The 19,989-nt window shown below is 37.2% G+C and overlaps 1 protein-coding gene across 2 annotated transcripts in view; it reads left to right on the top strand.

Annotated features, from left to right (window-relative positions):
* Nucleotides 1-2,461: 2,461 nt before the first annotated feature.
* Nucleotides 2,462-19,989, top strand: part of LOC124544263 (fat-like cadherin-related tumor suppressor homolog) — a 37,542-nt gene continuing 20,014 nt past the window's right edge. For both annotated transcript variants that reach the window (XM_047122736.1, XM_047122735.1), the window contains exons 1-3: nt 2,462-2,801; nt 13,679-13,728; nt 16,863-19,937. In XM_047122736.1, coding sequence (XP_046978692.1) covers nt 16,878-19,937 — 3,060 coding nt within the window. In that variant the 5' untranslated portion in view covers nt 2,462-2,801; nt 13,679-13,728; nt 16,863-16,877. The remainder of the gene's footprint in view (nt 2,802-13,678; nt 13,729-16,862; nt 19,938-19,989) is intronic.

Below are 19,989 nucleotides of genomic sequence, written 5' to 3'. Positions count from 1 at the left end.
TGATTTGCGCATCAGTTTCAGATAATACGAATTAAGAATTGTTGGCAAGCGACATCGATTCCATCCAAAAGCAGCCTAAGAGCACAATTGCTTTTACATATTTGACTTGATTAGACAGGGGTTACCTGTTCAAAGTTAACAATTAAATATTTCTTATACGTAAATCAATAAGGGATTATTTTGTAAATTATGTTCTGATATGGTACTCTTAATTACTGTACACAATTATCAAAAAATATAAAAACCGAACAGGTGGATTATAAATTACGCAAATGCGGCCTTATCACTCCGAGTACTCTTCCAGGGAACCTCTACTCAGGATTAACCGGACCAAAAGCCGACACGGTGTGCACTGCCTTAAGTACTGGAAGAGCTTGAGAATAACATGTAATTCATAAGTAACTCGGTCATATTATGCACAGACATATCATACTAATGTAATATGCAATAGTTGTATCGACAGACAATAACTATATAAGCTTGTCGAATTTCACGCGGCAGGGAATTCCATAACTTGACAGCTCCTACTGCGTAGGAATCGCTATACATAATATGAGTACGACTGAGGTTATGGAGATAAAACTGTATGCCTGATATTTGTATCTGTAGAGTCAATAACTTTTAGTTAGTTATCGGAAACTCCTTTTGATTCATATTCATCACAATAAAGTCTGGTTATAAAATCAGTTGTTATCGCTTCGTTGAGATGAGATCTTTTTCAGATTTACGTTTTTTCCTCTACGTTTTGAAATTTGGGTTTCAAAGACGATTATGCAAACTGCTGGTTCGAACCAATTTCCTCCGACGCATAAAAGAGTTGTACAGTACAATAGTCTACGGGCGCAAAGATAACCCACAACGATTCGAAAATTCATTTTTATTATTTTACAAAGTATTTTGATGTGATTTCATATTGCAATCAGATAAAATCGAAACGAAGCTACTTTTAATTTTATATGAATACATATTAATTCAACGTAATTACATTTATCCGACACTGTGTACAGATGCATTTGTTGTATTAAGATCTAAATATGTCAAAAATGAACTACATGATTTTTAATTGACATATTTTGGTAGTATTATATGTTACGTGGGCGTTTTAACATACACCCATAGACGGTGTTTGCGTCCATGAATCCAGCGCGTAAACGTCTCAACGACCCGCATGGTGTCTGTGTATGAGTACACTAGCAAAGCATTCCCAAGGAGAGCCAGCGTCAAACGTAGGAGAGCATTCGTCAGACGCACGATTACTTTACTTAATCAAATCAAATCAAAATCAAAATACTTTTTATTGTACACCAGTAAATAAATCACATATACACGGTTAGGAAAGAGGTACAAGAGGCGGCCTTATCGCTAACACAGCGATCTCTTCCAGGCAACCTTAAGGTAGAGGAAAACAGTTATAGAAAGAGGTAGGGGTGTACAGAGCAGATATAAAAGTAATAAATAAATACAGTGTAATATATATAATTGGAAGCTTTGTCTGATTTCGATACACTAAGATATATATATATATATATATATATATATATGAAATCCATCAAACCACGAACAGGAAGAAACGACTCCCTTTGATTTAAATGATATCTAAATAGGTATTTAAAAAACAAATGAGTACGAGTCGCGCTGCCTATTCGTCATCATCATCATTAATTAGTTGTTGGGCAGGGAATCGAGTGCAGTCGCTCGAGAACATTCAGCGAACCGGAACACAACTGCTCAGGGTCTCGTCCGCAGAGCTGCAGCTCAGAGCCGCGCCAGTTGACTGAGTGAAAGTGATTTAATAATAAAAATAATTAGCCCAGATCAGTTTACAGGTATAGTTCTAAAAATGCTCCATTTGTATACAGCTTAATATTCGATAGTAAGCGTCTCAGTAGCTCGGAAGAAATTTCGTCACATCCGTCTTACTGGAGACCGGCGCGGCGCCCACTCACCGCGAGCGACGGTGATTGGAACCCACCTGCGGTATGCAGCGAGTGCCGTTCAAAGGCCTGTTCACTGTGCAGCGTGTATTATCTCTAGCCTTCTCGCCGTCCATTCAGTATTCGCCTACGAAAAGCTCATCTCGTACGCAATGCGAAAAAGATTGAATCGCTCGCCCCGATCATCTTGTTTTTCATTTATTGCTATAGTCTTGGAGATCTTTCTCTTGTGAATATGTAGTCCTTACTCTAATCACATTAACACCAAAAAATACATTATAGGAAATTACGCATATTGTTTCGATTGCGTCGTATGCAGTTGTCAAATAGTTTTTCGAAATTTCGTACAACAACGATGCAATTCGCCTTTCACAAAACTGCACGAGGAGCCAACCAGCCTACTCACGATATGAGAGCGGGCAAAAAGCAAGTTTATAGGGCAAGCTGCGGGGCAGGTCTCCTCGGCCCGCGCGCGCCCGCCCCCCGCGCCGCCGCTGCCGCGAGCGGTGCAGTCCAGTCAGCCGGCGCACGTCTGTCGCGGTGTACGTATCGTCGTTCGCTCTGCACCCCCCTCGCCCCGCTCGCAGCAGACGCGATCTTATCCTCGACCGAGTAAGGTCGACGTTTCTTGTAAAAACTCAACTACTCGGAAGTGTTCACTAAAGTGCTCGGTGAATTATGGTGAAAAATCAATGTGTATTGTTATAAAGTGGTTTCACGGCAGTACTAGCCGGTTCTGTGTACAGTGCCGGGCGGCCCTGCGGCCTGCCAGTCGCCTGTGCTTTCTAAACGATCCCGAGAGCCACGGTTGTGACGGTTCATATTCGTAAACGGATATTTAAAGCGAATTAATCTGGCTTTGTACAGGTAAGCCGATAGCATGCGGACGTGTCGTTTTAATTTGTAAGGCTGTAATGGAAGCGAGGTATATACAAGGCCGCAACAGAGTTAACGGTTTTCAAACAAATCGCAAATTTAGCAGCTTTAAATATTTTTGTTGTAAACTTTTACTTTAAACTTTATTACTCATCGGTTACACATTACTCATAAATTAAGCAAACAATTAGGTAAGTAATAATGTAAAAAATAGAACAGTAATTATAAATATTAAAGCTATGGCGACCCCCAAAAAACAACAGGCAACCCCCCAAAAACGTATAGAAATAAATGTTCTCCAGTAATGAGCAGCCTACTCAGATGACTACATAAAATATTCATGAGTCATAACCTTAGTCCTTTAGACTTGTATGAACTTGCAAGAACTTTAAAAATCAAAACATATCGACAAGAAGCCAATTTCAAATGATATGGATACAAACTTACATTCGACGATAACTCGACCATTAAATAATCAACAGCGCCCTAAAGAATGTACGTAATGGATTTGTTTTTATAATTCCGAAGCCGAGGAGAGTGTGATCTGAGCCTGGCTAACGAGAATTGATCACCAAGAGGCAGTGTTAAGCACGAGCAAGAGTAAACTAGGTTAGGTGGAGTAATCAAATGCCAGAGAGTTTGTGTCAGCGTTATCGGCTATTATCGCTCTTTGCCAAGCTGTTCCAGCTAAGTCGATCAAACTTCATTTCTTTTATATTACACGAAAACTTCGAATTAATGAATCGCATTACATAAGTATCCACTTCAATCATATTACTTAAATTGTTTTGAAAATTCATTCATCGAAACTAGAAAATATACCTATGTATAATACATCGATTTCAGAAGTTACAGAATAGATACTTCCGATATATTATATGCACTGTATCACCTTGAAAATATTAATGGTTACTTCAACGAGACCAAACATTTATAATGAAGGACCGATAAAACAATTACGTTAATGTTTCTAATCTTACGTTATTTTCTAATCAAAGAACCGCACGCAGCTCACACTTGATAAGACTACGAAAGATTGTCATTGGCAATCTGCTATCAATGATTACAGTCTGTAACCTTATTTTGTTGATATCAACATAACTACGCTGTAGTTTAATGGTTTCTAAAAACATAGTTGAATGTTCATTTAAATTAACATATAAGAATAACAGATAAGTCGTTAGCAACGAACAGCGTATGGCATCGTGTGCTCCGAGACAAAGGTCGATTTAGTTAATAAAGTCAATTATATACGAGACGCGGCGTGTACTAGCTCTGGAAAAAACGACGAAGTACATTGACAATTTTAAAACGAAACCTAGAAGATCTCTTCTTTTCACGATTCTTCAATTGTTATTGATTTATGGAATCAATTTAATTCCATAAATTGTGATATCCCCGCTATTATTACCAGGAACTAACAAAAACTTGTTACCTCTGTTCCCCGACTGCAGGCTTAGTAATTCTTTTGAGGGGCAGTGTTTCTCTACTTTTACAACCGGATTCCAAGAAATGTTTAAAAACCAATGTTCTTATAATTTGAAAAAAATGTTGAGCTTTTTCTTAAATATTTTTTTATGAAAGTACAGTTTTCGTTTTTAAAACTTCTAGTGTAAAACTCCTGGCAGAGCGTTTAAGGAACATTAATACCATACTAGCTATTACAAAATCTACCGATATACTCTTTGTTGTTGTTTGATGGAAGTTTATAGATTAAGGATACACTCATAAAACGTTCACTTTAAATATTATTTGTATATATATATATATATATATATATATATATATATATATATATATATATATATATATATATATATTATAATACACCAAAAATCTTATTTGGGAGGTATTTGGTCCTCTCTATTATAACACTAGCAAATGCAATTATTTAAGAGGTATTTGTGAATATCCAGACAAGTCCGTAACGGTCTTAATGAGTCATAATAATAACTTTTGAGATTATAAAGTTGTAATTATGATCCATTTCTTTTTTGTAACAGGCTTTTAAGGATATCTCTAAAATAAAAAAATAAAAATTTGAGAAAGTTTCTATACTAGAGACATTCTATTAAAGACTGTACGCTATTTATATTCAATGAAACTAAGAAAGACTCTGGAAGTTGTTTCGATAAGTGGCAAGACTTTTGAAGGACGGCCTGCAGTTGCAGTTGTAATCGATCACAAGGGCAGCCCTACACAGCCGCCCACTGCTCACTGGTCCATAAATAACGTGCTTAGTAAAAAGCGTCCCGTTATTACATACCATATGGTGTTTTATTTGAAGGAATTGAATTTCCTCGAAGAATTATACAGAAAATGGTTTTAGAAACCCTCTAGAAGCGTCCTTATCGTGGATTTAGAATAAGTGATTTATGTAATTGACCCCATTTATAAACATCTTCTCTTGTTGTACAATTTAAATGTTAACTCCGTGATAAATAAATGAATGTTTAAAAAAATGTACTTGCTTACTTACTGGCCCATCTACCTTGCTTTCCTCCTACAAATTCAAAAAAATCTTGGTCCATGAAATCTGATCATGAAATAATACCTAAAAAACGTATATAACGCAGGTAAGCCACAATTTCAGAAACTCAAGAAATATTAAATACATATTTAGTTATTCGTTCGAAAAAAAAAACAATTCAATTTTTATATTACTTTCATTTGATAAACGGACACAACTCATTGGTGGAGTGTCTTAAGATTACGATAAATTTACAAATTCATTCATTTCAATATTCTCAGGTAGTCGATCTCTTCTTCTCGAATGTAATATAAACCTGCATTTAACAGGAAAAACTAAAAGCTATTAAGACTTTTCAAATCTCTTGTTGTAAGCAAATGCAATTACCCAGAGCTTATTTTAATCATATATTTTTTCTTGGAACAAAAATATATTAAAACGGTTACATGCCCATTATACTGGAAACACTAACATCAAAGAGAACTGCTACAAAAGCGTCCAAGTTTCAGGTGAATTATATTATTTAAATAACATAGACAATTCCAACGAGGGATATGCTGCAGCTGCTTTCGGCGACTCTTTGAAGTAAAAAACTTGAGTCGATCGCATTTATTTACTAATGGCTTTAATCATTCACATTTATATTAGCAATAAGAACACGATTTTATCTTCATTAAAAGCAGATAGTCTTTTGCAAAGCTTTTGCACAAAGGTTTTTCTACAAGACTTATTTATATTTTGACATCATTCTCCAAAGTCAATGTAAAATATTACTTAAGGGAAGTTGTTAAGTCCATAAGCGAATATTGAAAACCAAATATTAATAATATTCGATTCATTAAGCATAACCATATGCTTCAGACGTTCCTATTACATACAACAATAATAATTATGTTGATGCGAAACATCAGCCATCAAGTATGACATCATGTTAATCTGTCGACTTCCTATAATGGATTCAAAATACCTTGTTGTCATCTGCCAGTAGCCTTGGTATGCACTTCTATCAAAAGTTGTCGTAACACTGCACATCAGGGAATTGAGCAGAATGACAATTATGCCTCTGAAATCGCTAGGATGTCTGCAATGAACCTTTTTGATTTCTCTTCTCATAACCAACCTCGATAACGCAGATATTTTAATTTATTTATGGTTTCCGAAGATGAGACCATATGTCAGAATTACATTCCAAACTCAAGTGGCTCCCTGTACCTTTTCATCGGAAACTATATTCTCTCTTTTGTGTACACAGGAAACGTAAAATACAATTTAATATCATATAAATACACCACTGAACCTGAATTTCGGCTGGAAGAATTTGCTTATTGTTAAAGAATGAATGCGGCGTACAGTGAAGTGAACAAAAGTTTAATGGCGAGTGGAAACTATGTTTTGACACACCAACGTTATTGTTATTACCTGTTTTCAAGTAATAATGTGTATTGTATATTCAATATTGGAGTTTTTATGTTAAAAATATAGATACTTAGTATTTGTCTCATTTTAAACAGTAAATAAAATTAAGTAATGGACTGTAAGTAATCTCCTCGGTAACAGTCAGTGTTCAGTCCGACAGATGTTTGTAACAACAGACCAGTGTGTCAGGAACAAGTTGATCATCTCGCCCCCTTCCTCTGCTCGTCCCGTGACGTGACCTTGTCGCAAGCTGGTCTATACTCAAAAAATCATTTCGATGGTGCTCCTTGTCCGTCATTATACGAGGGAGGAGGATTAACATAGTTTGACTTTAGTTCATAACACAGTATCACTTCACTTGTAAATCAAACTCTATGTTAAGTATAAACTTCTGCAAAAAAGTAAGTTTATTTTATTGACATAGGAATCATTAGCATAAAGCTCTTAAATATATACAAATATGAGTTTAAAATAGAGCAGTTACTATATAGATAATTTACACTATTTACGTACTTTTGGATACACGTACCTATGTATATATTAAATGGTGTTTCATAAAAATTTGCAAACAAATAACGCAAGGGGATGATTTGACGCTGATGATTGTTTTAAATATACTAAAACAAATCATAACATGCGCATTGATATAGTAATATTTTAATAAAATATTAGTATTACCAGATATATTACTTAACGATATCTAGTTTATAAAAAAAACAATCAACTTATAGTGATAAATATTAATGAAGTCAAATGGGACGATATAAATTTGTTTTATTTCCAAAATAAAGTTGCTCGTTCCGTAGTCAATACTAAACAAAATCTATAAATGACATAAATATTAATTTACCTGTTTGGGTATTCATGCAATAACACTTAACGCGTATAATAGAAGTGAATGTGATTATGCATGCAACCCAGCGAAAGCGGTTTAAGTTAGGTAGGTGATGTTAAAGAGCCCAATATGGCGGCGGCCACGCAAGTACAGCACACCAGCGCACGCAGCCGTCTGTGAGCACGGGGGTGCGCGCGTGTGCGTGAGAGCAGCTGGGACCCCCCTCACTCCGCCTGCAGTCGTCGCCTGGCCGACCCTACGGGATGTTTACCGCATACCTGAGCCCGACGGTCCGTCTTCTGCTCGGCTCCAGTCACAATAATAATAACACAGACAGAAACAAACGCCTATCGTCGAGATAGATGTAACGGTTGTAGCATTTATCTCGGCAACATGAATCAGTGAGCTACTTAGCGCGTATCTCTATTGGAGGCGCGGTGCGACGCGAAGGTTAGGCCGATGACCGGCGCCCGCGGCCGCCTGCCTGAACCGCTGACATCATCAACGATTCTTCGTTAAAAACCACTACAGTAAATTTACTAACATCATATGATTACAGATATTGCGCGGCGCCGATCGCTTGAGAAATCATTCATTGAAAATATTTAAATTTAAATAATAATGATCAAACGGGCTGCCGGACCTAACGACCGAATATGTTAAGAAAATTAAGATAGATAGATGATCATTCAAATAAAATAACTTGAAATATACTAATTTATGGAGCATATACGTATTTATTTTCGATTACATTACTTGTTATCCATAATAATCAGATGCAAAAGCTAAGAATATCGCAGGCTTTTATACAAAATCAACTGATTGAAAATTAATTTCTGTTCTCCAACTGAGTTGTAAAAAATACGCAAACTGTTGTGCGTAATTGAAATAAGATAATCATATATTGACACCAGTTTTTGCAAACCGGCTCGCGAAATAAACAACAAACAGACTTATATAATGATCTTTCAAAGCACGGGATGGTTTTTGGCTTAAATTAATATCAAACCGCAAAATTTACGCGAGTATTGATTTTAATCCATAATTATTTCGCCGTGTAATGAGCCACATAAGGAGACCTCTAAACGTATTACAAATCACCAACATTTACCTACAGATTCGACTGAATATTATAATGTCTAAGTTCCAGACCAAATACAAAATCTCACGAAATAGACACAGCTTGATAAATGAAATGCCATACTGTAGGGAGCGTCCGTCTTACGATTATGAGCACACACAGACGACGCCGACAATAATTACCGATGTTTCAAAATCTAGTCCATTGGGCGAGTTTAATAAAAACTAGTTTATTTCGATGTTCAGTTGTTATTTAATACTTTTATCAATTAAACCGCTTAAATATCTGATATATCGTTACTAATACACATATTATATTCATTAAATTAAATATTGGATGTAATGAAACTTAGTATGAAATTTCCTTCATTTTAAGGGTGGAATTTTTGAACATTCAACTTTTTAAAGCATTTTTTTTAATTTTCTCTTTTTCTGGAATTGAAAAAGTGAAACTGTAGTCCACCGCGCTCGCCCAATGCTGGTTGACAGTAAGACATCATAAGGCGGAAAACGACGATCGAACTTGTGCATTTCAGTCCCGTACATCGTATACATATATGTATTTACGTTAATAATTTAAATAAGCATTATTATTAAGATATAAACTTAATGTCAAAACAGTACGATACTGTTTAGACGTTAAGTTTGTATCAGCAATAAAGCTTCGTGACAAGGGGATGTATGTTTGAGTTCTGTGTCTACAAAATCTTGCCATTGAATACGGAATATGAAACTTCATTAATTCCGTGCCATAATTTGACAATAAATATTGTTAATCTTTAATATAGTTAGCAACACAGATTTACATAAGTTGGTCGCTCAAAATTAGTCACGAGTGGCTGCGCAAGCGTCGTTTTTAGAAACAAAAGCTGAGAGTGCGGCCGGAAACTCGGCTAGAGGTGCGCAATATGCATGTTGCTCTGTTATACTTTACACCCGCAACTCTCAAAGGTTGATCGATGGACTGATACTAAAGCATCGACTTAGATTGAGTGATATTTTTTGTAATGTATTTGAACTAGAACGATACAAAGACCGACTGAAGCTACTTGTGTTATTTAAAAAACCACATTCCGTTTGATCGTAATTATTATATGATCTTGAAAAACAACTAAAACACAAACGGGCGTGCCTTTCAATGAGCAATGCAACAATAAAGATTTGTGTTGTGAGAAGCGAGAGCGCGTGCGCGTGAGTCACGTGTGACGTCACTAGCGCACTGCGCCTGCGCCCAACTATCAACGTCATGCGTCCCGCGCTTGATACAAAAAGCGTTTCAATCTAAGTGAATGCGTTGTTCGAGTTTAACTTATGCGCATACAATGCTCTACTGCTCGCTGGGTCACTGAGTCGTCATTACGCTGACAGCTGATCTCAATAAATCGATTCTTAAAACAATGTGAAACGAAATAAGCCAATGTAACGGTTGAAACAAAAATGATGACTAGCAAATCTTCTCAGGAGATATCAGTCTACGTCGAGAGGACATTTTCTTTCGAAAATATAAGATGTTTGTGAACTTAACGAGTTTATTCCCAAGAAAGATTCATAAATTAATGTTCTGGTTTCCTTTTCTCGCAATTTACATCTGTCCTCGCCATTCATTAGAAGAATAAACATACTGTAAGATTTTGTTCTTTAGTCGTTTTACTAAAGCTACTTACTACAACGACAACATCACGCGAGGTCGATAATATGAGCTATGATTACCAGCTGTCTTTGATTAATACCTTAGAAGTTTAAATACTGTTTTCATATGTCTGATATCAGAAATAGTGAACATTCACACAGAAATGTTTATGGAAATTCATTGTTTCTGATCCCTTATCAAACTATTTTAGTACTTGAAAATTGGAATACCTACTATAAGGAATTCCTCTGCGGTGTCCTATCCTATCGGCCGCACCCGTTTAGGCTGTGCATTACCTGTCAGTCGATTTTTAATATTATTGGGCCTCACATATTACAGATTCCTTACATCGCAATGCGACGCCATCTTCCTATCCCTTGTGCCCGTGATTGGCTGAGCCGTTCTTTAAACAGAAACACAACAGTACTAAGCGTTGCTGTTTGGCAATTTAATACATGATGAGTGGGTGATACTCGCACAGACGGACTCGTCCAGTGCAAACTCTATCACCAAGTACAATGTGTCAATTCATTAAATACTACTTGTAGATACTTTGTTATAATAGCTTTGATTACTCCACTCATACTAGTTCGTTCCCTTAGTTCTCCCTTAATGCAGGCTACGCTGTCACCGAAGTGTAATCGGATTATACGGTAGAGAATGAATAAGCAAGTAACCATTATCACTATCACATTAACACTAAAAGGCAGGCAGCCTGACCATGCGATCTATTCAACCGTAGGCAGGTTATATCAGACATAATTCAATATCAGAATTTATATTCATGATTCAATGTTTCCGAGGTCAGATTTATCTGTCTTTATTCGCAGCAGTAACGTTATACGATAGTGATTGTTCAAAAAACAATATACTTAATTCGAAATGCAGATATATTCAGCAAACTAAAGTATTCAGAGTACGAGCCGGCCCCCGGCTCCCGGATCCCGGCTCCCGGCCGGGACCACCACAACAATGCCGCTGAGCTACGCTCTCGCAAGTTGTGTGATTAATCTTCGCCGCAGAACATTCGTGATACATATAATATGAAAACAAGATGTCGTCAACAATGCAGACTACCTGCCTTAAAATGTTAGAGCTCGAGTAACAAGGGCACTTCAGCCGTCCTGCAGCCCGCATTACGCTTAATCCTCCGAATAAAAGGAGATGTACTATGAAAAGACTTCCTTTCTTTTGAAACGAAGACAAGAGTGGCGAGCGAGGCCCGGAGACATAGCGGAGAGAGGAGACACGCTCATTGTTGAGGTTCCTTGTTCGCGTTCGCAGTCGAGCGTTGAACTAAATCATCTGACATTTTCAGGTACGCGCGATGCGCATTGTAATCTAACTCACTCATGTGAGCGCTTTGAGACGTCTTGAGTCCCGACTTTACGCGTGTAAAATTACGTTATGAAGGATGATAAACAAACTTGCTTTTATGAGCCCACTCATATAAAGAATATTTTGATTTTGACACAACTTATATACTAAAAGTGTAAAGAGATTTTTGGCCTAGTGACTATGGGGTTAGCTGCATATAAAATATCGGCCATGGTCTCATTTTGAAGAACGTAGACGTGCAAAATATATTAAAGAGGATTCTTGGTGATATCTTACTAAATAGTTACATTTTTTTTTTTTTTAAAGTTACTGATTCTTACACAATTATTGACTGGAAAAAAATGAAAAACGCAAACAAAATTACAGTAAATTGTTTTCGATAAACTCCAATATTATCTGGACTAATGTGTAATATATGAAATTCTAAATGTCATTTAAAAGAGGTTTCATCATTGAAGATGCTTAGACGAGTTATAGATGTTAATACCTGTTGACTTCCAGGCAGGATACATTAATTTAATAATTGTATTAACTAACATGACTGTATTTTTTTAAATGCTGAAAAAGAGTAACTACTGAGTTTCTTGCTCGGTAGAATCTACTTTCCGAACCGGTAGTAGCTTCACTTAATTGTTAAATGACGATTCAAAAGTGCTTGTAAAAGCCCACTTGAATAAAGTATACTTTGATTTTTGATTTGTTTTTTTTTTGAGTGACTGAAAGTTTAAAATGTAATGAAACCAAAACAAAACCTGCCATAGCTTTTGAACTTCCTAAAAATACTTCGAATAATTGCGGGACCCGATGAGGTGCACATGTTTATTTTTGAAGTCGGATTTGTTTCCTCTGTATTCCTTGCGCGTACTGTTAACTTGTTAACTCTTCGTGAATATGATGTCTTTCGCATACCAATTCAAGTTGAACAATAAAATTAATAATGTTTAATGTCTTCTGAAAATTAATTTAGGTTTCGCGTTCACTTGTTTGTGACATCTGAAGTGAAAGATAAAGTAATATATGGATAGGCCTTGTAGATCTCCAAAACTCCAGTGCATAGCTTACATATTTTTACTATTATGTTTGCCAGCTCTTGCTGATTATATTGATGTTATATCGGCCATATCCACGGAATACGCTGTTATATAAATACTGCCATATGAATATATAAAACATAGAAAAATAAAAGACATATCCCTTATTTATATAAGAACATTATATCCTCAATGCGGCCTATATCTTTTCGTATTTAACAATCGCCATATCTGAGGTCCCCGTCAAACGTAGTGGTGACGTCTTGTTAAAATGCATTCCTTGAATATGTATCGATGTCTAAACTCAACTTACCAAAAAGTCGATATGTGGGACGTATGCATTTTGCCATGAAAGTAATATTGCAAAAATATTTGTTTAAAATAAAGTTGCAGGCTGTTATAAAATACTCGTACTATTCATTCAAACAATTGGTTTCGAAGCATAAAAAATCAATCTCGAGCATCATCTAGCATGGTGTAGGGCGTGTTCCTATCATTTTCGTATTATTTTAAATAAAGGTAGTTCTTTGATTGATCCAATGCCAAAGTAATTTTTTTTGATTCAATATTTATAAGCGTCAAACCTACTTATTGATGGTTAAAAAACTACTACCAGTTCGGACACAGACACTTGTCAGTGAAAACAACCAGGGAAAGGGAAATAATACGTTCGATACAATTTTAAATGAAACAAAACATGAGTTTTAGTCTTCATATGATGACGTGAATTATTTTGTTAAGATATTGGGAATATTGAAGTATTCCTCCTCGACTGCATGGAAGCTTATCCGACTATGCATAAACACCAACACAATGTGCTCGGTTCAATAACAAATTATTACACAAATTGAGTAGGTATTTGCGAACCAGCCGTAAGCGATGGTGAACTAAAACAGGTTTTCAGTATTTATTGATTACAAGCGATTGCGATTACCTCATAGATAGTTGCTTCCGAAATATACTCTCGCCATGTGTGCAATTATACATCACTAAATATAAAAAAAATAGTTGTTTATAATGCGTTCGGCAATAATAATAACATAATACAAAGAGAGTTGTCTGTTGCAGGTTCGCGAGGAGCGAGCGCCGCGTCCGCGCCCTCACGACTCACACATGAGGTAAGACATGGTGTCCGGACAGCTTTGAGAACTCAGTATCACGATGTCACAACCATATTCCTCGGTTTCACAGCTAGGCCGACGAATCTGATGCGAATCGAAGGAATTCATGCCTAGAAATAATTGGCCTGCGTGCTTTTCATGGCACGACAGTGTACATAGTCCATTTTCAAATTCTGAGCTGCTACGGAGAATTTTGTAACAGATAAACCGACCCGATTCGGGTTTTGAATCCGGGATATCAGAATCGGAACTCATCGAATATCGGTAGTCCCCAAAATAAAATGTGATATGTTTTGTAGTAAAAACGGGCCGCGCACTCCTACATGAACCATGTTTGACCGATTTTTTAATATATTTGGATAATGAAGCGAAAGAAATACAAATATTTTATGTTTTTATGAATTAACTTCAAAATTGATGATAATGATTATATTTTCTGTAATTGATTATTAATGTGATTATTACAATAATATTGCTTTTCTCACGTCACGATTTTCGAACCAATTGATTTTAATCTCTACGGATTTTTTTCAGTCAAAAAAGGAGATCGCTGTCAATAAAATGAAATACTAACAAAATACGTGAAAAGCTGTGTATTACATAAAAGCAAATTTATATATATTTTTAATTTTGAATTTCATTCATAAGCTTCCAATACTTTTCCAATTATATCTACAACCTTCTATGAGCTAGTATTATACTCAAACATATTTACCATTTTACAAATAGAAATGGAAAAAGTACATAATGAAAAATAAACAAAAAAAAAATTAATTCAATTTTAATGAAGAACAAACAATAACTGCAATATATAAATCAAAATAAAAATTAACAAATACTAAATAACTGTTAAAAAAATAAAAAATATTTATATGTATTTCCTATCCTGTGATTACAAATAAAATTTTGTTACTTATTTATTCATCGGTATGCAATCAGAATACATTGAGCAAATTCATAAAAAAAATACTGATATGCACTATTTTCAGCTAGATTACATTTCTAAACACATGTACATGACCGTACAATAACATTAATACAGTTTTTTGTAAATAAATTAAAATCATGCAACATAGTAATTAAATTATCTAAATAACATTGAATATGTATCACTGTTAAACTGGTATCAATACATTCATCTGTTTCAATTTTTTGACTAGGAAAATGTATAAAATTGTCAGCCTACTCTAGTGCACCCCGAGCGAAAGATATTCGTTTCAACAGTAAACAAGCCATAACGAATAAAAAAATACTTTTAATTTGGTCATGAATAAAATATATGATTTTCAATATGGATTCCGGTTCGATAAGTAATTAAATGGGTTAGAAATGTAAATAAAGCTATATTAACCGTGAAAGATATTGATCTGAACTGTTTGTAGTACAGATACAGAATGAAGCTGATCTATTAACAAATCGCATGGAATACGCTAATCAATAGGTTCGTTTATTACTCCCCCCTCGATTGAAATACACTGTATGTAAAGCAATCGGCGACAAACAGTAGCTGCAGAAAGTTTTGTCGGTTCTCCGACTTAGAGTTTATTCGCTGAACCGTCGGTTCCTTTAAATTTAATTAAATTTTAATTTGATGTAAATTACGATGACATAGAGATAGAAAATACAACTTTCATTGCGATCGGTCGGAATGGAGAAACTTAAGTGTTACAGTAAGTCGTTTAAGTCAGTTAGTTTTGCTGTGGAACTTTACAGAAAGGTGCGTGAAACTTCAACGATAATGAGTCGTGATAAATGGACGATAAGCTACGAGCTGATAAGCGCATGTCATCGACCGAGTTGGGCCCCTTGAGTCGGAACCCTCATCTATATTAGCTCAGCGTGCCCCGGTACTCGTATGTTAGAAAAAAATGTAGGAAATACTTTACCTTGATACCGTACATCCGTAAGCTTTGAGAGTAGCTGCCAGACTATGAAGACATACATATGTGTGTGTATTAGAACCGGAGCAATCTGTTCAGGAACAAGTCGTATGTTTTTTTTTTTTTAATTGTATAGGCTAGCGCTTGACTGTATCACACCTGATGGAAAGTGAGATACAGTCTAAGATGGAGCGCGCTTGCCTAGAAGGTGCCCATTCACTCGGGACTTGAAGGTACCCATATTGTAGGTGGTGGGGAAAGTAGAGGTCGGGAGGGTATTCCAGACCTTGGCGGTGCGTTATTAATATTAATATTTTTGGTTACCGACATTTGTGTAGTTTTGTTTCAATTGTCGCCAAAACTCTCTGATAATTTATCTATTTATGTATATAGATTCACTCGAGTAGTTAAACTAAAAAGTTAAATAAAATGATCTGATCGATTTAACACTTTCAAATAAAATCTGGCGACAAACAATGATATGATATACACAAATTGTGTACTACCGTTTTGAGTCGATAAAGTTTTGAAAGAATAGCTTGTCTTACTCTTGAGCGCATTTCAATACTAGCTTGATTATTTTTTTACTTTTTTGTTTTGTTTACTTAGTTTTAATTAATTATTATCAGTGACTAAAATTTGCATTCAATAACATTCAGACATTGTTGGATACTGTTAATGGCTGGTTAAAAACAAACTATTTGGATAAAATAAAACAAGCCTTATACATGCTTAACAACGGAGGTACTGAGCGCTAAGTTCTGAATATGACTACATTATCATTACATAAATTATATACATTATATAGATATAATGTATTCAAAAGAATTGTTATCATCGATCATTGCTATCATTTGGTTATCATCAAGTATTGAAATATATAATTATTAATTATAATATCAAAACTGTATTAATAGTTACTTTATAAATCTTGACTGCGTGGAGTGGTGACAAGAATTCCAGCAGCAGAATTCCTTTGCGCACAAAAACGAACCATCCCTCCAGTCACCAGTCAATGCAACAAGGCGAGGCGTTATACTTTTAATGAAGCTTCTTGCAGTACTACTCCAAAGTCTAAGTGGTTAATTATTTTATCATTGCACAGTATAAAACAAAGTCGCATACCGCTGTCTGTCCCTATGTATGCTTAGATCTTTAAAATGACGGGTCGCTAGTTTCATGATAAAGCAGACTAAAACATTATTTCAAAAATGTTGTATGATTTGTAAAATAAATTAAATATGTTTCCAGAATAAAGAAGGCGCCATGCCGAGCGCGCGTGCGCTGCTGGTCCTGGCGGTGCTGTGCGGCGTGCGCGGCGCCGGCCCAGGCCCCCCCACACCTCTCCCAGCGCCGCAGCCAGTTTTTCATTTCGACTACTCGTTGTACAACGTGAGCATACCGGAGAACAGCCCACCGAGGACTTACGCCTCCCAGCCACCCGCCGCCGATCCTCTGGGCTTGCGTTTACCTGGTCCTGAAGCAAGAGTTCGATTTCGTATCAGACACGGTGATCGCGACAAATTCTTTAAAGCGGAAGAACATGTCATAGGCGATTATTGTTTCCTTTCCATTCGTACACGCGCTGGCCTCTCTGATGTCTTAAACCGGGAGCGAAGAGACAATTACAGATTAGAGATTCGAGCCACGGCGCAGCTGCCCAATGGTCGACAGCTCGAAGCTGACACGGTAGTAGTTGTAGAGGTTACGGATGAAAATGACCTTAGTCCTCTATTTTATCCGACTGAGTACGAAGCAGTAGTTCAAGAAGATGCTCCCCTACATTCTAGTATTGTACGTGTTTCCGCCGAGGATGCAGATCTTGGTATTAACGGTGAAATATATTATAGTCTTGCAGAAACAACCGACCGGTTTGCAGTACACCCTACAAGTGGCGTAGTAACTGTAACACGATCCCTGTCTGTGGTGGAAAGTTCGCGTTACGAAATAACAGTGCTAGCGCACGACCGAGCGTCTCTGATCACTCGAGGTGACAACGCTCCCGCAGCACGAGCCTCCTTAGTCATACGTGTTATCCAGGCAAACCTGCATGCACCCGAGTTGCGAGTTCGTCATCTACCTGAACTTATAGAAAACTCAACAGCTGAAATATACGCAATCGTTGAAGTTAAAGACCGAGACACAGGAGAACACGGCCGCATTACTGGTCTAGAAATAGTTGATGGTGATCCAGATGGTCACTTTCGTGTACGAAACTCGGCACAGCAAGGAGAGTATGATATTGTAGTGCATGCACTTCTTGATAGAGAGAGTGCGCCTCATGGTTATAATCTAACTCTCCGTGCCACAGACGCAGGAAAGCCGCCTCGGTCGTCGTATTTAACGTTGCCGGTGTTATTGACAGATACAAATGACAACGCGCCTATATTCAGTCGCGAAATATATGAGGCAACCGTGCCGGAGACGGCTCCACCAAACACGCCTGTTATTCGGTTAAAGGTAAGCGATCGCGATGAAGGCCGAAATGCTAGAGTATATATTGAAATAGTAGGTGGTAATGAAGGTGGGGAATTTATGATTAATGCAGATACTGGGGTTCTTTATACGGCAGTTGACTTAGATGCTGAAGAAAAATCTTTGTATACACTCACTGTATCGGCTATTGATCAAGGTAATGCCGGAACACGCAAGCAATCTTCGGCCAAAGTGAAAATTGCTATAGTAGATGCCAATGACAACGACCCTGTCTTTGAGCGAGAAGAAATAGAAGTTACTCTGGTGGAAAACGGTCCCACGGGTGCAATCGTCGCTCGAGTAATTGCACGTGATGCCGATTCCGGCGAGAACGCTTACATATCATATAGCATTGCTAACTTACAACCGGTTCCTTTTGAGGTGGATCATTTTTCTGGTGCAGTAAGAACTACAAGGCTACTTGACTACGAAAGCATGCGTCGTGAATACGTTTTACAAATTCGTGCCAGTGATTGGGGATTACCTTATCGTCGCCAAGCGGAAATGAGACTAACAGTACGCCTTGAAGATGTCAATGACAACCGTCCCCAATTTGAACGAGTTGACTGCGTTGGGTATTTATCACGACGTCTATCTATTGGATCTGAAATCGTTACACTTTCGGCAATTGATTTTGACTCTGGAGATGTAGTTTCATATCGTGTTATTGGAGGTAATGAAGACAATTGCTTCTCTCTTGATTCTAGCACTGGAGTTCTTGTGCTTTCTTGCGATCTTAGTGACATAAGATCTGAAACACGCGTACTAAATGTTACGGCAACCGATGGAACGCATTTTGCGGATGCAGCTACTTTAACATTACATTTAGTCAGTGGTAGTGGCAGTGGAAGTGGAGGCAACATTGAATCGAACTCATTAGAATGTCGTGATACTTCTGTAGCACGTCGTTTGACTGAGCTTTTAGCAGCTGCTGAAAGAAGCAATGCACCTATAGATTTTGCAGAAGATTTCCCTCTAGCTTCTTCTCGTTATGGGGAAAATTTACACTACCCAGAGTTCGTCGATTTTCCGGTTGAAGTCAAAGTCAATGAATCCGTTGCATTAGGTACCTCCTTAGTTCGTCTTAAGGCCCGTGATCGGGATCTTGGCTATAATGGACTCTTAGTATACGCAATTTCTGGGGGCGACGCCGATTCAGCATTTCGTATTGACCCAGATACGGGAGAGCTTAAAGTAATCGGCTATCTTGATAGAGAACGAGAGAGTGAATATTACTTAAACATAACCGTCTATGATCTCGGTCACCCACAACGCACAGCTTCTCGACTTTTACCCATTACAGTACTCGATGTTAATGATAACCCCCCAAAATTTGAAAAGACACTCGCGAGTTTTAGAGTTACCGAGAATGCTATTAATGGAACAGCAATATTCCATGCGAATGCAACTGATCGCGATGGAGGTGAATATGGCCACGTCACGTATAGTCTAAGTGGAGGAGGTGAAGGCGAATTTTGTATCGAACGTGAAACTGGGGTTATGTCTGTTTGTGCACCTCTTGACAGAGAACGGCGTTCTCTCTACGAAATAACGGTACGTGCTACCGATGGTGGTGGTTTGCGTGCTGAGGCATTAGTGCGCGTTGCTGTAGATGATGTAAACGATAACACCCCACGATTTGCGTTGCCAGCATATAGTGCTCGTATACGTGAAGATGTACCCAACGGTACTTTAGTTGCAGTACTTGAGGCGTTTGACCCTGACTTAGGAGCTGGAGGAATCGTCACTTATTCCTTGCCTGACCAATCACCCGACGACATTGTTTTCACAGTTGATAGCACTTCCGGTACATTACGGACAGCTAAGCGATTAGATTTCGAAGAAAGACAGGTTAGTATTAATTATTAGTCGTTGGTCATACTATTAAAATTGTCTCTTAAGT

The sequence above is a fragment of the Vanessa cardui genome, chromosome 4 (genome assembly GCF_905220365.1).
Source record: "Vanessa cardui chromosome 4, ilVanCard2.1, whole genome shotgun sequence".
Lineage (NCBI taxonomy): Eukaryota > Metazoa > Arthropoda > Insecta > Lepidoptera > Nymphalidae > Vanessa > Vanessa cardui.
The sequence above is the reverse complement of the archived record's forward strand: the minus strand, read 5'-3'. Positions and strand labels throughout refer to the sequence as shown.